Source organism: Panthera tigris, chromosome X (genome assembly GCF_018350195.1).
Source record: "Panthera tigris isolate Pti1 chromosome X, P.tigris_Pti1_mat1.1, whole genome shotgun sequence".
In the NCBI taxonomy this organism is placed as follows: Eukaryota; Metazoa; Chordata; class Mammalia; order Carnivora; family Felidae; genus Panthera; species Panthera tigris.
The window spans coordinates 24,722-41,116 of record NC_056677.1 but is presented as its reverse complement, the minus strand read 5'-3'; the positions used below and the strand labels follow the sequence as shown (position 1 = coordinate 41,116).

Here is a 16,395-nt window from a genome sequence, read left to right as displayed (position 1 = left end):
TTTGACCCCCAAGGCTGGATGTGGGACCCCTGAGGGAGGACTTCGACCCCCAAGGCTGGAAGTGGAACCCCCCTGGGGCAGTACTCAGACCCCCAAGGCAGGATTGGGACCCCCATGGCAGCACTCAGACCCCCAAGGCAGAATGTGGGACCCTGTGGGAGCACCTAGACCCCCAAGGCAGGATGTGGGACCCCCTTCTGGGGCAGCACTAAGACCCCCAAGGCACGATGTGGGACCCCCATGGGGAAGCACTCAGACCCCAGGACAGAATGTGGGGCCCCTGAGGGAGCAGTCTGACCCCCAAGTCATAATGTGGGACCCCCGAGGGACCACTCTGACCCGCAAGGCAGGATTGGGACCCGCACGGCTGCACTTAGACCCCCATGACAGGATGTGGGAACCTGGGGAGCACTCAGACCCCAAGGCAAGATGTGGGACCCTAGGGTCGGGTTTGGACCCACAAGACAGGATGTATGACCCCCTAGGGCAGTACTAGACCTGCAAGGCAGAGTTCAGGCCCCCCGAGATGGGCTCAGACCCACAAGGCAGGATGTGGGACCCCCGAGATGGGCTCAGACCCCCAAGGCGGGATGTGGGACCCCCGAGATGGGTAGGACCCCCGGGATGGGCTCAGACTCCCAAGGCAGGATGTGGGACCCCCGAGATGGGCTCAGACCCCCAAGGCGGGATGTGGGACCCCCCCCCCAGGGCAGTACTAGACCCGCAAGGCAGAATTCCGGACCCCCGAAAAGGTCTCAGACCCCCAAGGCAAGATGTGGGAAACCTGGAGGAGCACTCGGACCCCCCAGGGCAGGATGTGGGACCCCCCCCCCCGCCAGGGGAAGCCCTCACACCCCTAAGGTAGGGTGTGGGAACCCTGGGGGAGCACTCAGAGCCTCAAGTCATGATGTGGGACCCCTGCGGCCTCACTCGGACCCCCAAAGCAGCATGTGGGACCCTCCCCAGGGGAAGCCCTCACACCCCTAAGGCAGGGTGTGGGAACCCTGGGGGCGCACTCAGAGCCCCAAGTCATGATGTGGGACCCCTGCGGCCTCACTCGGACCCCCAAAGCAGGATGTGGGACCCCCGAGGGAGCACTCCTATCCCCAAGGCTGGATGTGGACCCCCGAGACGGCATTCGGACCCCCAAGGCAGGATGTGGGACCCCCGCGGCCCCACTCGGACCCCCAAGGCAGGATGTGGAGGCACCCCCACCCCCGGTGCAGCCTCGGACCCCCTCGCAGGATGTGGGACCTCTGCGGGGGCACTCAGGCCCCCAGGACCAGACCACTCGGATCTGAGGGAAGATCCCGCTCGGAAGCCGGAGAGAGACGGGTGTGGGGAAGCGCCCGCCCGGGATCGGATGCCTGCGCCTGCCCCGCTGGCGGCACTACCCGGCGCGGGTACCCGCCCCGAGCAGGCTCCGCCGAAGCGAAGCTAGCCCCCGGCGGCGGAGTCCCAAGCTTTGCCAGCCCGGGACCGCTCGCGCCAATCAAGCGACGGCGAGCACGTGACGTCCGGCGGCCAATGGGGAGTTCGCATGGGAACACGCCCCCCCCGAGGCCCCGCCCCATAGCGTGCCGGCCGGCGCAGGATGTGGGCCCTGCGGGCCGCCATCCGCCCGGCGGCCTGGCTGTCTCGCGTGGTTCTCGGCCGCCGGGCTCCGAGACCCGCGCCGCCGCTGCTGGTCTGCCCCGAGCGCGCGTTCGCCGCCTTCGACCCCGGGGACCTCAAGGGGCGAGGGGGCGGAGGACGGGGCCCACCGGCTGATGGCCCGAGAAGCCGAACGGGAGAGGTGGAGGAACCGGAAGATGCCGAGGACGAGGAAGAAGAGGAGGAGGAGCTGCTGAGCAGGGACCCTTTGCTGCCGGTGGGGACCCAACGCGTGTGCCTGGTTCACCCTGAGGTCAAGTGGGGACCCGGGAAGCCGCAGCTGACCCAAGGTGCGCAGGAACTGCGCCGCGGGCGGGGCCGGGGATTCTGAGAGGCGGGGCTTCCAGGGGGCGGAGCCTCGGGAGAATCGGGCTAGAGCTCAGTGGGGGGGGCGTGGCTGTAGGCACTTGAACTCGGGAGTGGAGACTAGGGGGGCGGGGTTTTCGGGACTGACTGGGGGCGGAGATTGGGATGGGCGGGGCTTCCAAGTCCACAGCTCAGGGCAGGCGCTCTGGGGGCGGAGATTGGGAGGGGCGGGGCGTCGGGGGCGGAGACTCGGAGGACTGGGGCTGAGGGGGCGGGGCGCCACGCGCAGCACTGAAACGCCCCCACCCATCTCCCTAAACCTGCTGGAGGCAGCCCCAGCCCCCTGCTGCCTGGCCCTGTCCCCTCTCTGCCTGCTCCCTGGTTAAGCCCTCCTCTCCCCTGCAGCGTGTGTTGTGTCCTACCCGTTCTTTCCTGTAAAGAATCTAGCAAAAGTCTAGAGCCAGCGTGCCCCGTCTGTGTGTGTTCGTGTGTGTGTGAGACGGATCCTTAAGTACCTTACTGTGCAGCATTTTCATTTATGTAACCACTGAATACTAAAGATTGCGCAAGAAGATGGTCATCGTGCATGCACTTTATACCCGGAACCGCAAACCCTTGTCTGCCTGCCCTCTCGAGGGCAGCTGCCTGGGACCGCCATCGTCCCCCCCAGTCACTAACAGCCAGTTAGCTGGAGGCTCGGGGCACAGCACGCACTCACGGCAGAGAGCCACTTCCTGGGCCCACGTGCTGCGGGTGGGCGAGAACGTGGTTCGAGGGTCTCAGCAGAGCGGTCCTGGATGGCCTGGGAAGACCAGAACCCACAGCGGGAAGGGGCAGGCACAGAGGTGTGAGGACAGTCTCCAGAGAGGGGTCCTCCAGGGAGCACGGCCTGCGACCCCCGGCAGGCTGGCTGGGTGGCTGTGGGGAGGTGGGGGCACTTACAGTGGAGTCCCTGGGTGTCTAACACACACTGATGTGGGCTGTAAGCGCTGGGGTTGTCACGAGTACTCTGCATTGAGCAGGAGGGTGACTTGATACAGTGGGTTCTTTTAATTCCCCTCTTCCCCTTAGACCTTTATTAACATGTCATTCGTACAATTAGCCTTCTGCCGGGCACAGTTCAGTAGCATTTAGCACATTGCAGCCAGCCCCTCTGTGTGGTTCATATCACCGCGGAAGGAGGCCCTGTCCCCTTAATCCCAGCCACTTTGCATCGCATCCCCATCCGGTCCCTCACAGTCACGAATCTGCTCTCTGTTCCTGTGAACTTTCCTGTTCAAGAACATTCCATCTCAGTGCTATGTTCCTTGTTTTCTCTTTTAAAGCCTTTTAGAGTAGTGTTAGTTGCACAGGAAACTTGAGAAGACAGTACAGAGGGTTCCCTGTACCTCCTGTCCCACCTGGTTAGCCTCGTGTGTTACCAGCATCCCCACCAGAGCAGGACACGTGTTACGATCCAGGAACCTACGTGAACACGGAATCACCCAGAGTCCGCGGTTTTCAGTATGATTCACTCTCGGTGTTTCACGCTCTGTGGGTCTGGACCATGTGCAACATCACGGATCCATCATTACAGGATTCTGCAGAGGGTTTCACTGCCCCTCCTGTTCATGCTTCACCCCACCCCCTTCCTGGCAACTGCAGATGTTTTTACTGTGTGCCTCGTTCTGCCTTTTCCAGAATGTCATAGGGTTAGAATCATCCACCACGCGGCCTTTTCAGACCGGCTCCTGTCGCTCAATCGCATGCATCTAAGGCTCCTGTGTGAGTTTCTGTGGCCATACAGCTCATTTGTTTCTGGTGGTGCTAAGACCCTATTGTCTGGATGGCCCCCAGTGTATTCATTCATCCACCTGCTGAGGGACATCAAGCGTGCTTCCAAGCTGCTGTAAACATCCACGTGCAGCTTTGTGTGGACCTAAGTTTCTGTTCACTTGGGTAAATACCAGGGAGCATTCTGCTGGACCCTCTGGTAAGAGCACATTTGGTTTTATAAGAAAGCACCAAACTGCTTTGCCAGCGGCTGCACCACTTTGGGTTCCCATCAGCGACGAAGGAGGGTTCTTGCTGCAGCCGTGTCACCAGTGTCAGGTGTTGTCCGCGTTCTGCGTCTGGGCCAGCCTCACAAGTGTGCGTGGCTCTCGAGGTAACGTGCGTTCATTTCCACGACCGCATATGGTACAGAGCGTCTCTCCCCAGCTTCTGTGGTCAGGTGTGTGTTAGGTCTTCGGCCCAGGTTTTGTTTTTTTATATTTTTATTATGAAATTTTTTAATGCTTATTTCTCAGAGAGCGTGAGCAGGAGAGGTGAAGAGAGAGGGGGCAGAGGGTCCCAAGCCAGCTCCCACTGACAGCCCCGTGCAGAGCTCGATCTCACAAACCGTAAGATTGTGACCTGAGCCGAAGTCAGACCCTCAACCGACGGAGCCACTGAGGCGTCCCGTTTGGCCCAGCTTTTGATCAAGTTCTTTCTTTTAAATTTTTTTTTTTAAACGTTTATTCATCTTTGAGAGACAGAGAGAGACAGAGCATGAGCGGCGAAGGGGCAGAGAGAGACACACACAGAATCCAAAGCAGGCTCCAGGCTCTGAGCTCTCAGCACAGAGCCCGACATGGGGCTCGAACTCACGAAACGCGAGATCATGCCCTGAGCCGAAGTCGGACGCTCGACCCACTGAGCCACCCAGGGGCCCCTTAAAATACATTTTTTAATGTTTATTCACTTTTTGAGAGACAGAGACAGAGTGCCAGCAGGGCAAGGGCAGAAGGAGAGAGAGACACAGAATCCGAAGCAGATTCCGGGCTCTAAGCTGTCAGCGCAGAGCCCGACATGGGGCTCGAACTCATGAACCGCGAGATCATGACCTGAGCCGAAGTCGGACGCTTGATCGACTGAGCCCTCAGGCGCCCCTCAAGTTCTTCTTTCGCTGCTAAGTTTTAAGAGTTCTTCTGGATAACAGCCCTTTCTCAGATGTTTTTTACAAATATTTTCTTCTAGTCTGTGGCTTGACTTCTCAGTTTCTCTACGTCGTTCGCAGTCGGAATTTCTTCATCACGACTCTAGTCCTGTCTTCAAGCTTAGAGATTCATTTCTTGGCTTTGCCCAGCCCACTCATAAGCCCATTAGCGGATTCTTCCTTTCCGTTGGAGTGTTTGTGACAGCCAGCATTTCTGTTTGGCTCTTTCTTCAAATTGCCCATCTGTCCTTGCGTGCCGGCTCCTTTATCTGTCAGAGCCCTTAGCATATGACTCATAGTTGTTGTAAGTTCCTGGTCCGATAATTCCAGCATTCCTGCCATATTCCACTGGCTCTGACGCTGCTCTGTGTCTTTATATCACGTTTGTCACCTGTCCATATACCCTGTAATTTTCTCCTAATGGCCGGATGTGATAGATGGGGTACAAGGAAGTGGTGTCAACTGGTCTTCAGTGGTGTGGTGCCGAGGTGTGAGGCAGGGGAGGGGAGGTATGGGGCCGGGAGGGGAGGTGTGGGGCGGGGAGGGGAGGTGTGGGGCAGGGGCTGGGGAGGTGTGGCACAGGGGTGGGGAGCTATGGGGCAGGGGAGGTGTGGGGCAGGGGTGGGGAGGTGTGGCACAGGGGTACAGAGGTGTGAGGAAGGGGAGGGGAGGGGTGGGGCAGGGGTGGGGAGGTGTGGGGTAGGGTAGGGAGGTGTGGGGCGGGGAGGGGAGGTGTGGGGCAGAGGAGGTGAGGTGTGGGGCAGGGGTGAGCAGGGGTGGGGAGATGTGGGGCAGGGGTGGGGAGGTGTGGGGGAGGGGAGGCGTGGGGAGGGGAGGGGTGGGCAGGGGAGGGGTGGGGCAGTGGTGGGGAGGTGTGGGGCAGGGTAGGGAGGGATGGGGCGGGGAGGGGAGGGATGGGGCAGAGGAGGTGAGGTGTGGGGCAGGGGTGGGGAGGTGTGGGGCAGGAGAGGGGAGATGTGGGGCAGGGGTGGGGAGGTGTGGGGCAGGGGAGGGGAGGGGTGGGGCAGGGGTGGGGAGGTGTGGGGTAGGGTAGGGAGGTGTGGGGCGGGGAGGGGAGGTGTGGGGCAGAGGAGGTGAGGTGTGGGGCAGGGGTGAGCAGGGGTGGGGAGATGTGGGGCAGGGGTGGGGAGGTGTGGGGGAGGGGAGGGGTGGGGCAGGGGTGGGCAGGGGAGGGGTGGGGCAGTGGTGGGGAGGTGTGGGGCAGGGTAGGGAGGTATGGGGCGGGGAGGGGAGGGATGGGGCAGAGGAGGTGAGGTGTGGGGCAGGGGTGGGGAGGTGTGGGGCAGGAGAGGGGAGATGTGGGGCAGGGGTGGGGAGGTGTGGGGCAGGGGTGGGAAGGGGAGGGGAGTGGAGGGGGGAGGGGAGGGGTGCTGAGATGTGGGTCAGGGGAGGGGAGGTGTGGGGTGGGGGCTGAGGAGGTGTGGGGCAGGGGTGGGCAAGGGAGGGGAGGGGTGGGGCAGGGTGGAGGTGTGGAGTGAAGAGGTATGTGGCAGGGGTGGGGAGGTATGGGGAGGGGAGGTGTAGGGGAGGGGAGGTGTGGGGAGGGGGTGGCGAGGTATGGGGAGGGAATGTATGGGGCAGGATAGGGAGGTGTGGGGCAGGGGTGGGGAGGTGTGGGGCAGGGGTGTGGAGGTGAGGGGTGGGGGAACCTCCCTTGTCCTGCGAGCAGGGCTCAGTTGTGAGTGAGCCCGTGCATGTGAAGTGTGAATACACAAGTGTCCTGAGGTTTCATCCCCACCTGGTGGATCCCCGAGCATTAGCGTCGGGGGTCCCACGTGGCACTTCGACCAGCCCCCCAGGCCGGTGGCTGTGGGAGTGGCCACAGGAGCAGGACCGCCAGGGGGGTTGTGGGAAGCTGCAGGGTGATCCACGGTTGAGTGGGGACGTGGTCCCCCACGGAGGTCAGGAAAGACCGCGTCTGTGGGGGTTGCCGATGCCCCACGTGTGACGGTTAAGGAGGCGAGTCGGGGGACCCCACCCAGAGGGGCGGAGGTGAGGAGGACCAGCGAGGTCCCGCAGGGGAACCTGAGGACACTGTGCTCCAAGGCGGCCTCCGGGAGAGGGCGGACCGCACTGGGGCACAGCGGGCGCTTAGTACAAGGCTCACAGGGGTGGGGCCCAGCACGCTGGCCTCCGTGTCACAGAGCCCTGAGCCCCCCTCGGCCCTGTCGGCAGCAGTCAGGACTCCAAGCCCCAGGACCCACCGGCACCAGCGCCCCACTCCCTGCCTAAGCGGGGGCTCACAGCCCACCCTGCAGGCAATGAAGGGAGCCAGTTCCTGGGCTCCGTCACGAGACCCGCTGTCCACTGGGTCACGACAGACCGCGGGGGCCTCACCGAGCCCATGTCCCGTTATCTGCCCAGCCCCCGGCGTCCAGCGCGAGCGGAGGCTGCAACGGTCTGGGTCTGGAGGCACACAGCTGTGTTTCGGAACAGGTGCCTACCTGGGTGCCGCGTCCGGACCTCTGTGCCGCCGTGCGGGCAGCCATCCGAGCTGGGGAGCACGGGGCCCCGGGGCCGACCTCGCAGGGGTGTGTCCCTCACCCTGGCCCTGTGTCTCCCCGAAGCTGACCGGCAGGTGGCGGAGGCGGAATCTCTGGTCCACACGCTGGACCGCTGGTCGGTGGTGGAAAGGATGGTGGTGCCCGCCAGAACACCCGACGGGAAGGTCACGTTCGGCAGAGGGACCCTGCGGCACCTGACAGGTGGGCCCTGCTCCTTGGCTCTCTTCCTCCTGGAGCAGGAACGGTGGGGCTCTCGCCGTCTGGGCCGAGTAGAGGCGTCCTCACGGGAACTTGGATCAGACGTCCAAAACGCCTCCGTGCCCCGATCGCAACCTGAACTGTGCCCAGTGGGGCCGTCGGGGCAATTCAGAGTCCGGTGGAAACCGGCCCCGGACCCCAGCCCGGCCCTCCCCGCAGACAGGGTGCTGTGTGTGAACCCTGCCTTCCAGGGACCCCCGGGGGTGTCACACTTGAGCGCGGCGAGCCCTGCGGATACGCCGAGGGGGTGCTCACCGCCCGGCTCTGTCACCGCAGGTCATTGAGCCATTCAGACCCCGTGGGGTCGTGTCACCTGCGTGTGCAAGACCCGCGACCCCCGAAGGGACCCCGGTCCTCCCCTCCCCTGCCTCACACACCCGACTTCCCAAATACGCACTCAGGGAGTCGAGGGGTACCCGGTGACCACAGCCAGCCTGAGCCCAGGGTCGGCCCCACGACAGACCCCATGGAGCCCTGACGTCCGACCGAACCTTCTCTTTTCCTCAGAGAAAATCAGAGCGTTGCCAGAAGTCACCGCGGTCTTTCTGAATGTGGACAGGATGGCCCCGCCCACCAAGGTACGCGGGAGTCTCAGGGCGCTTCCCACGCTCCGGGCCCCGGGCCGAGGGAGTCGGGTCAGACCGAGGAGGCCCCGGGACCAACGACGCCATCTCGGCGGCTCCCTTCACCCGAGACACCGCTGCAGATGCCCTCACTCCCTCCCTCCGTTTCCAGAAAGAACTCGAGGCCGCTTGGGGCGTGCAGGTGTTTGACCGATTCACCGTTGTTCTTTCCATTTTCCGCTGCAACGCCCGGACGAAGGAGGCCCGGCTGCAGGTGGCGCTGGCTGAGCTCCCCCTTCTCAGGTTCGGGGCACACCCCAGCTCTCGTGGCTCGCGTAGTCGCGTGTCCGACCCTTTGCCTGGGGTGCGGTGAAGACGGAAGGCAGGGCTGGCCGTGCCCTCCCGGACGAGGCCTGTCAGGCTCCTGTCCAAGCAGCGTGCCTACCCGGACAGGTCACCCTGCTGTGGGGCCCCCCCTTCGGTGACGGTGAAGATCCAGGCAGGAGGAACGGCCCCCTGCCTCGCTCTCTCCACCCAGAGTTCTCATCTCACCCTCGCGTCTGTGTGCTGTCACCTGGTGCGCTCCCCCTAGATGGGCACGGACGTCTCACCCTGTCTACTGAGATGCCCCCTTTCCACGGCAGGTCCCACCTGAGCAGCACCACCCGCCTGGATGGACGGGGAGGAGGCTCACGCTACATCATGGGGTCAGGTAACATAAGGTCTTGTCACCGCGTGCTCAGAAGGAGGTATGCCACAGCAGCCACCCTTAGGAAGGGGACAGCAGCGCTGAAAGATCCCAGTGGGGCTGCATGTGACCCCGTACATGGTCCCATTCACACAAACTAGGATATCTACGTGGTCTGCTGGGGTGGCTGCAATGAAGGACCACAAGCCAGAGCCTTAAAACCTCAGGAATCTACTCTCTCAGCTCTGGAGACCAGAAGTCTGAGATCTGGGGGGTGGGGTGGGGGCAGGGCCGCTGAGATCGGGTCGGGGGAGGGCAGGGCCACTGAGACCCAAGTGGGCAGGGCTGTGCTCCCTCCAGAGGCTCCAGGGGAGGGTCCTTCCTGCCTCTTGCAGCTTCTGGGGCTCCAGGCGTCCCTGGGCTCGTGGCTGCGTCCCTCCCACATGGGTCTTCACGTCTTCACACGGCTTCTCCTCTGTCTTCTCTTCTGTTATGCAGACATTTGTCTTTGGATTTAGGGCACACTGATCCAGGATGACCCCCTCAGATCCCTGTCCAGTTACATGCGCCCAGACCATACTCCAAAATGAGTTCCCGTTCACAGGTCCCAGGGGTCAGGATGTAGATGTGTCTTTGGGGCACCGCTCAGGTGGCTCTGGATATCATGGGGGCTGTCCTTGTGAGGCTCTCCCTTACTCCCAAATAAAGGGGAGCCCAGGTGACCTCAGAGGGCAGAAGTCCGGAGGCGAGGCCACCCTCCACTGGGTGAAGCCATCTGTCAGACAGGAAGGTGCTGGGGCAGTATAGAAGAGCAGGCCGGCGGGGGGGCGGGGGGGTGTCCCAGCGGCAGAATGCCTGTCCACAACGCACACAGGGACCCGCGTGGCTCACTCTGCTCTTACGTCTTTGTGAGTGTGCTCACCGACTCGCCGTGTTGGGTGTGTGTAGGAGAATCGCTCGTGCAGGTGCAACGGCGCCTGCTGAAGGACAAGGAGCTGAAGATTCGGAAGGCCCTGGACAGACTTCGGGAGAAAAGGCGTCTCCTGGGAAGGCAGCGCAGACGGCGGGAGTTTCCTGTGGTCTCCATGGTGGGATACACAAACTGCGGTGAGAGAAGTTCTGGGGGCTCCTGGGGGGGGGGGGTCCACCGTCCCCCCACCACCCTGCTAGTGCATTTGGGGAGAAACCGCTCGCAAACGCAACAAGGCCCTGGGATTCAGAGGGCCGACGGATGATGAGAACAGGTGGAAAGCGTGGCTCATGTGCCCGGGGCACTTGCAGGGCCCAGGGCGGGTGCCCCGTCAGGTCAGCAGCGTGGTCATCGAGTGCTGGACAGCGGACTGCACTCCCCTCTCTTACAGGTGTGTTGAGACTCAGAGAGAGACAGAGGGGTGACGGTGTTAAGACCATGCATGGTGGGCAGGCCCCTAGAAGGATAAAAGCGGTTCAGACTGTGCGCAGTAGGACCTCACCACAGGGCTCGTGGTTTAGCTTAACGTGTGCGCTCAGCGCGATCGTCTGCAGGACACGGAACCTCGGGTCTCCTTCGTCCCGAAGCCCTGAGCTCACGGCTGTGCTCGGTAAAGGGAGACAACGGCAGGTGCGACTTCCTCACCGTCGGGGTCCGGTCCGCCCGCGGGTGCCGGGCTGCGCGAGGTCCAGCCCCCTGCCAGCGTGAGGTCCCCACCAGCCTCACGCCACCAGCTCCCTGTCCTCAAGGAGGGAGGGAACTCCCCACAAAACCTGGAACGGAAAGTGCGGGGGCACCGCAGCTGCAGAGAATCCCGCTTGGGTAGATACAGGCTCTCACCTTGTGGGACACGGCGAGTGCGCCCGCACGGCGGCGTCAGCACCGAGCTTCTGGAGCTCCGCCCAGGCAACCGAACTCAGCACTGCTAGGTTACGCCCGCGGCCCGAGGCTCACCAGCACAGAGGAGTCCGTGCCCCGGGACCTGTGTGGTGAGGGCACCTGTGTGTCCAGGTGGGGCCGCCCTCCCGGGTCATCTCCTCATTCACCTGTGGGGCGGGCTGAAGCCAGTGGCCACCAGTAACGTCCACGAGCTGGCGTGGTGCTGGCGTGGCCCCGAACACGGGGGCCGGGCGCACACACGGGCGCATTCTTGCAGGAAGGCTGAGTGGAGGGGACGTCCTCTGGGGCCATCGCAGACACACACAGCTCCTGCCTGTCTACACCGCCACACTCCATTAACGCTGTCACCCCCGTCCACCCCCCCCACACACACACCGATTTCACCACCACCCCGTCTACACAGACGCCCAGCCTATGCCACACACGCTGTACCCGCCCCACTCCATCATCACTCCGTCTACACCGACATCCCGTCCGCCTTATACCTCAACTCCACCACCGGCACTCTGTCTACACAGGCACCCAGCCCACCTCACAGACAACACACATGTACAAACGTGACCGCCGGGTCTGTACTATCCTCGTGTGCACGGGTGCCCTCACCCCCTCGGCCGTCACCACCCCGTCCGCACCACCGCCGTCCTGCATACGGGCACTCGTACCCTGGGCCCTGGCCCTCTGGGTCGCAAGCGTGACGGAGAACGGCAGGTTCTCTGACCACACAGGGCGGAGACTAGGAGCTCAGAGACCTCACGACGCGTGGCCGCCGCCTCGGCCAGATGCACGTGGGTTCGACTGCGGCCAAGGTGGGACACGTGTGGTGAGGGGGCCTCTCACACAGCGCGTCCCCTGTGGCCCACCTTCCAGGAAAAACCACGCTGATCAAGGCCCTGACGGGTGACGACGCCATCCGGCCCCAGGATCGGCTGTTCGCGACACTGGACGTCACAGCCCACGCGGGGTGGCTGCCCTCCCGCATGGCCGTCATCTACATGGACACCGTCGGCTTCCTCTCCCAGCTGCCCCACAGCCTGATCGAGTCCTTCTCCGCCACCCTGGAAGACGTGGCTCATTCAGTGAGTGTGGGATGATCCCAGAGGCCAAATTACCTAACACAGCTGTGTAACCTGGGGCCCGGTCCCCTCACACGACACAGCCTTGGGGACCGGGTCCCCTCACACGTGACGCAACATAGGGATCTGGTACCTTCACACACGACATAACCCTGGGTAGCAGTCCCCTCATACATGACACAACTTGGGGGCAGGATTCCCTCATGCACAATACAACGTGGGGGCGAAGTCCCTCAAACATGACACAGCGTGGGGGCCGGGTCCCCTCACACACGACACAACCCGGGGGCCGGGTCCCCTCACACACGACATAACCCGGGGGCCGGGTCCCCTCACACACGACACAACCCGGGGGCCAGGTCTCCGGACACACACCCCCTCAGGAAGGTGGCGCCTAAGCCACCCTGAGACTGAGCCCTGTCCGGTGACCCCTTTGAAGACTAATTCGCAGGACGTGGAGCCGCTGTCCAGGGCGACCAGGCGCCTGCCCCTCAGCCCTCAGGTCACCTGTGTGCGCAGCTGTGGCCGCGGGGACTCGGGGCACGCTCTCTGTGGTCTTGCCCCCAAACCCCGAACCGTGGTGTAGACAGGAGAATGAACCAGGCCGACCTCAGCTACAGGGCATCCCACAAAATGCCCGCACGGTGCTCAACGTGGTCGGGGCTCAGAGGGGCCAAGGACAGGTGACCGGCAATGTGACAAGTGTCCTGGGTGGTGTCCAGGACGGAAAAGGAGAGGCCAGTGACTCGGGACAGAGCCTTGAGGGTCGTCACAAGTGCGCCCCGGGGTCACCCCGGCTTGTGGCACACACCATGACTAACGTTGGCTGCGGCAGCAAGGTGAGGGCCACGTGCCCACGCTGCCATATTTCCAGAAAATCTGGAACGTTTCTGAAGTAAAACATTTTTTTTTTTTTAATTTTAAGCGCATCTAAAACCCGGAAGTGAACATTCTGGAATGTGGGCGGTGCCTGTTCCCAGGGGCGGGATTACAGGCAGCTCTTTCTTCTTGCTGCATTTTCCAAATTCTTTTTCATTTATCTTGGGAGAGAGGGAGAGAGAGCATCCCAAGCGGACTCCACGCTGTCGGCCGGAGCCCGAGGTGGGGCTTGAACCCCCCAACCGTGAGGTCATGACCCCAGCCAAAACGGCTGCACCAGTCAGATGCCTGCGTTTTCCCAATTGTGCATCGGTCACCTACCTGTAAAGACACTTAAACGTAGGAGGAGGCGTCCTTTAAAATTTGGAGTAACGCCGACTCAGGGTTCCGCGGATGATGAACAAGGCACCCGGTGGGGGTCGGGGGCCTACCTGAGCCCGAAGGTGCGTGCCTGCTGCCTTTGGTGCGGGAGCCGCCCAGGGCCCCCGGCCACGTGGAGGGCGGCGGCCTGGCCGGGGCTGGGCCCCCGAGCAGGGAGCACTGGGTGGGCCCCGGGCCCGCTCTGGTCTCGGGGAGCCTCCCACCGCGACCCGGGCAGGGGACCGCCAGGGGGCCGGGCCGGCTTCCGCTCCCACCCCACCCCACCGTGCGGCCGGCGCGGGTCCTCCGGTGTGCCCCCGGAACCCCGTCCCCAGCACGGGGCCCGTCTGCTCCCCAGGATCTGGTCGTGCACGTGAGAGACGTGAGCCACCCCGAGACGGAGCTGCAGAAAGCCACCGTCCTGGCCGCCCTGCGGGGCCTGCGCCTGCCCGCCCCGCTGCTGGACTCCGTGCTGGAAGTTCATAACAAGGTCGACCTGGTGCCCGGGTGAGTGGACCCCGGCCTGCCCGCCTCCCCCCGGACCTCATTCCCGCAGGTACTGGTGACGCGGCCAGGTGACCTGTGGCCGCCCCTCGCCGCCTGCCCCACGGCTTTCCGCGGAGCGCCCCCTGCTGGTCCCGGGAGGGAAAGGGGCCGTCCCAGCGCCCTTGTCCCGGATGTGTCACCGCAGCCTTATGGTCTTCTCCGTCCCCGTGTCCCTGTCCAGCGGGGCCGCGTCCTCTCCTGGGACCGTCTGACACAGTCACAGTTCAGGCCCCGTGGGCGGGGGCGGGGGGTGCTTCTTGGGGACCCGCGCTCGGTGTTCCCCGGGCTGAGTGGGGTCTGCCCGCCGCCCCGACGCAGGTACAGCCCGTCAGGATCCCAGGCCGTGGCCGTGTCCGCCCTCCTGGGTCACGGGCTCCCGGAGCTGAGAGCCCGGCTGGAGGACGCCGTCCTGAGAGCCACAGGGAGACAGGTCCTCACGCTCCGAGTCCGGCTGGCGGGGGCACAGCTGAGGTGCGTGGGGCTGGCCAAGCAGGTGTACGAAGGGCCGGGCGGAGCACCAGCACGCGGGGCAGGTGCGGGGTGTCTGACGCGCCTGCAGCGAGCCTGGGTTGATGACTTGGCCTGCGGGGCAAGCGGCCTCCTTGAGCTGACAGGCATGCGGCTGGGCGGGGGAGTTCGTTGCCAGTAGGTCCCCCACCAGTGACGGCAAGGCGGTGTGCGGTCGGGGGACAGGGCTCTGCGGGGACGGGGGACGGGGCTCCAGGGGTAGCGTTCTGTGGGACGGCGCTCTGCCTGGGACCAGTTCCTGGGAACATAGCCCTTTGGGGTCCTCGCCCGCCTCACAGACGTGTCCCTTGCTCACTTCCTCAGCTGGCTGCACCAGGAGGCGACGGTGCAGGACGTGGACGTGATCCCCGAGGCCGGGGCGGCCGACGTCAGGGTCGTCATCAGCAGCTCTGCCTACAGCAAGTTCCGGAAGCTCTTCCCGGAGTCAGCCAGCCAGTGAGGGAGGGAGGCTGTGTGGCCTCAGCACCGCCGCGGGGCGTCCTGCCCGCCCCCTCAGGCGCCTTGCTCCCTGCTGGGCCCGAAAGGCTGGTGGCCGCCCCACTGCGCCCAGAAGTCAAAGGTCAGGTCTCAGGGTGACTCCGCGGGGACGTGCTTGTGACCTGAGCGTGGGTTGCCTTCCACGCTGTTCCAGCTACAGGATAGTAAAAGCTCTGCTCTTGTGTCTGTAAACCAGCCTTGCTGAGTCTTCCAAGGGCCGGCCGCCAGGCACACGGTCCTGCCAGTGTGGCGGGGGTGGGAGGAGCCACTTGGGGCTTCCCGGGTGCTGGTCCCCATAGACTCAGGGCTGCCAGACCTCCCTGTTCCCCACCGCAGTGTCCCGGCAATGAGGACTGTCTCCCGACGACCCTGAGGCCTCTGCGGGCACACACAGGTCGAGGAGAAACAAGGGGACGGGGCAGAGGTGTGGACAGGGCAGCCCAGCCCAGCCTGAAGCCAAGAGACTGGCCAACCCCGAAGAGACCGCAGTGGGCAGGGGAGTGTGCTGCGTGGGCCGCCCCCAGCCCCCAAGGTCCCGCCCGGTCTGCCTGCCCCCCGGTGTGTGCCCACTCTTCCCTGAGGCCCCGCCGCCTGGCTCTCTGCCTGGGACCCACACCAGGGCCGCCCCCTTCCAGCCCCCGACTCTGTTCTCACCACCGCAGCACCTCCCCGTGCAGGAGACACAAGGAGGGGGTGCAGGTGGGTCAGACCCTCACTCTCCTCCTCACAGCCACCCCCCTCAGTGTCCACACCCCAGTGTCCCAGAGGCCCCACCCCAAGGCCCAGAGCCACAGGGTCATGATGCCCAATTGCGTGCTTACAAGCATGATGAGGAGGTGGCTGGCACTCAGGGGGGCCTGTGAGAGAGGGTTGGGGGGGGTGGCTCGGGGGCCTGCATGGGAGGGTTGGGGGAGGGGCTCGGGGGCCCAGGAGGGAGGATCAGGGACATGGGGGGGAGGGACCTCGGACAGAGGGCGTTGGTCTTCCCACTGAGGGGACCAGGTACAAGACCGCCCCCCCTGCCCCACGAGCACCCAGGCTTCCCCAGGACCCCTCTGTCCACGGATGGGCCTCTCCCCTCCCAAGGCCCGGTTCACTGTGCCGCGAGCAGCCGGGCCCTGAGAACACGCCCATGTGCTGGGAGGCAGGCAGTCACCCCAAGAAGGGGGCCCGGGCACGGCCGACCCCCGAGGTGCCCACACCCCGATTCTGACATGGGAAGGGCCAAGTACGGGTTTGAGTGACCCAGAGACACCGTCACCTGATGGTACTTCACTCCGCCAACGTTTATTCAGCAGCCACGGGGCAGTGCGCGCACCCGAACCACACGGCCTCCTTTCCCGTGGGCTCGTGGTCCGCACACGCAGCCACCACAGCACCTGCCAGGCACATGCTTCTGACAGAGTGCGTCCCTCAAATACACAAGGCTCAGACACTCATCTTTAAGTATGGGCAGGGGACGCCTCCGTGGCTCAGTCACGTATCTGACTTCGGCTCGGGTCATGATCTCACGACTCGTGGGTTCGAGCCCCAGGTCAGCTCTGCTGACAGCTCGGAGCCTGGAGCCTGCTTCAGATAAATAAGCATTTTTAAAAATTTAGATAAACTAGGGGCGCCTGGGTGGCTCAGTCGGTTCAGTGTCCAACTTCGGCTCAGGTCACGATCTTGCGGCTTTGAGTTCGAGCCCCGCGTCAGGCTCTGTGCCGACAGCTG

The 16,395-nt window shown here is 63.9% G+C and overlaps 1 protein-coding gene across 1 annotated transcript; it reads left to right on the top strand.

Moving 5' to 3' along the window:
- The first annotated feature begins 1,581 nt into the window (after positions 1 to 1,581).
- LOC102962759 (putative GTP-binding protein 6) lies at positions 1,582 to 14,874 on the top strand. Its single transcript, XM_042974714.1, has 10 exons — positions 1,582 to 1,943; positions 7,504 to 7,641; positions 8,206 to 8,276; positions 8,434 to 8,564; positions 8,906 to 8,973; positions 9,898 to 10,056; positions 11,687 to 11,895; positions 13,490 to 13,638; positions 13,996 to 14,148; positions 14,509 to 14,874. The coding sequence occupies exons 1-10, from the start codon at positions 1,595 to 1,597 to the stop codon at positions 14,642 to 14,644; spliced, it is 1,563 nt and encodes a 520-aa protein (XP_042830648.1). The 5' UTR covers positions 1,582 to 1,594; the 3' UTR covers positions 14,645 to 14,874.
- Positions 14,875 to 16,395: the final 1,521 nt, after the last annotated feature.

What these genes read in the sequence shown, in the direction of transcription:
- LOC102962759 (XM_042974714.1), top strand. Translation starts at nt 1,595, where the DNA reads ATGTGGGCCCTGCGGGCCGCCATCCGCCCGGCGGCCTGGCTGTCTCGC. An exon ending in GGATGGCCCCGCCCACCAAG is followed by an intron (nt 8,277 to 8,433) that starts GTACGCGGGAGT and finishes CTCCGTTTCCAG; the next exon opens with AAAGAACTCGAGGCCGCTTG. An exon ending in GCTGAGCTCCCCCTTCTCAG is followed by an intron (nt 8,565 to 8,905) that starts GTTCGGGGCACA and finishes TTTCCACGGCAG; the next exon opens with GTCCCACCTGAGCAGCACCA.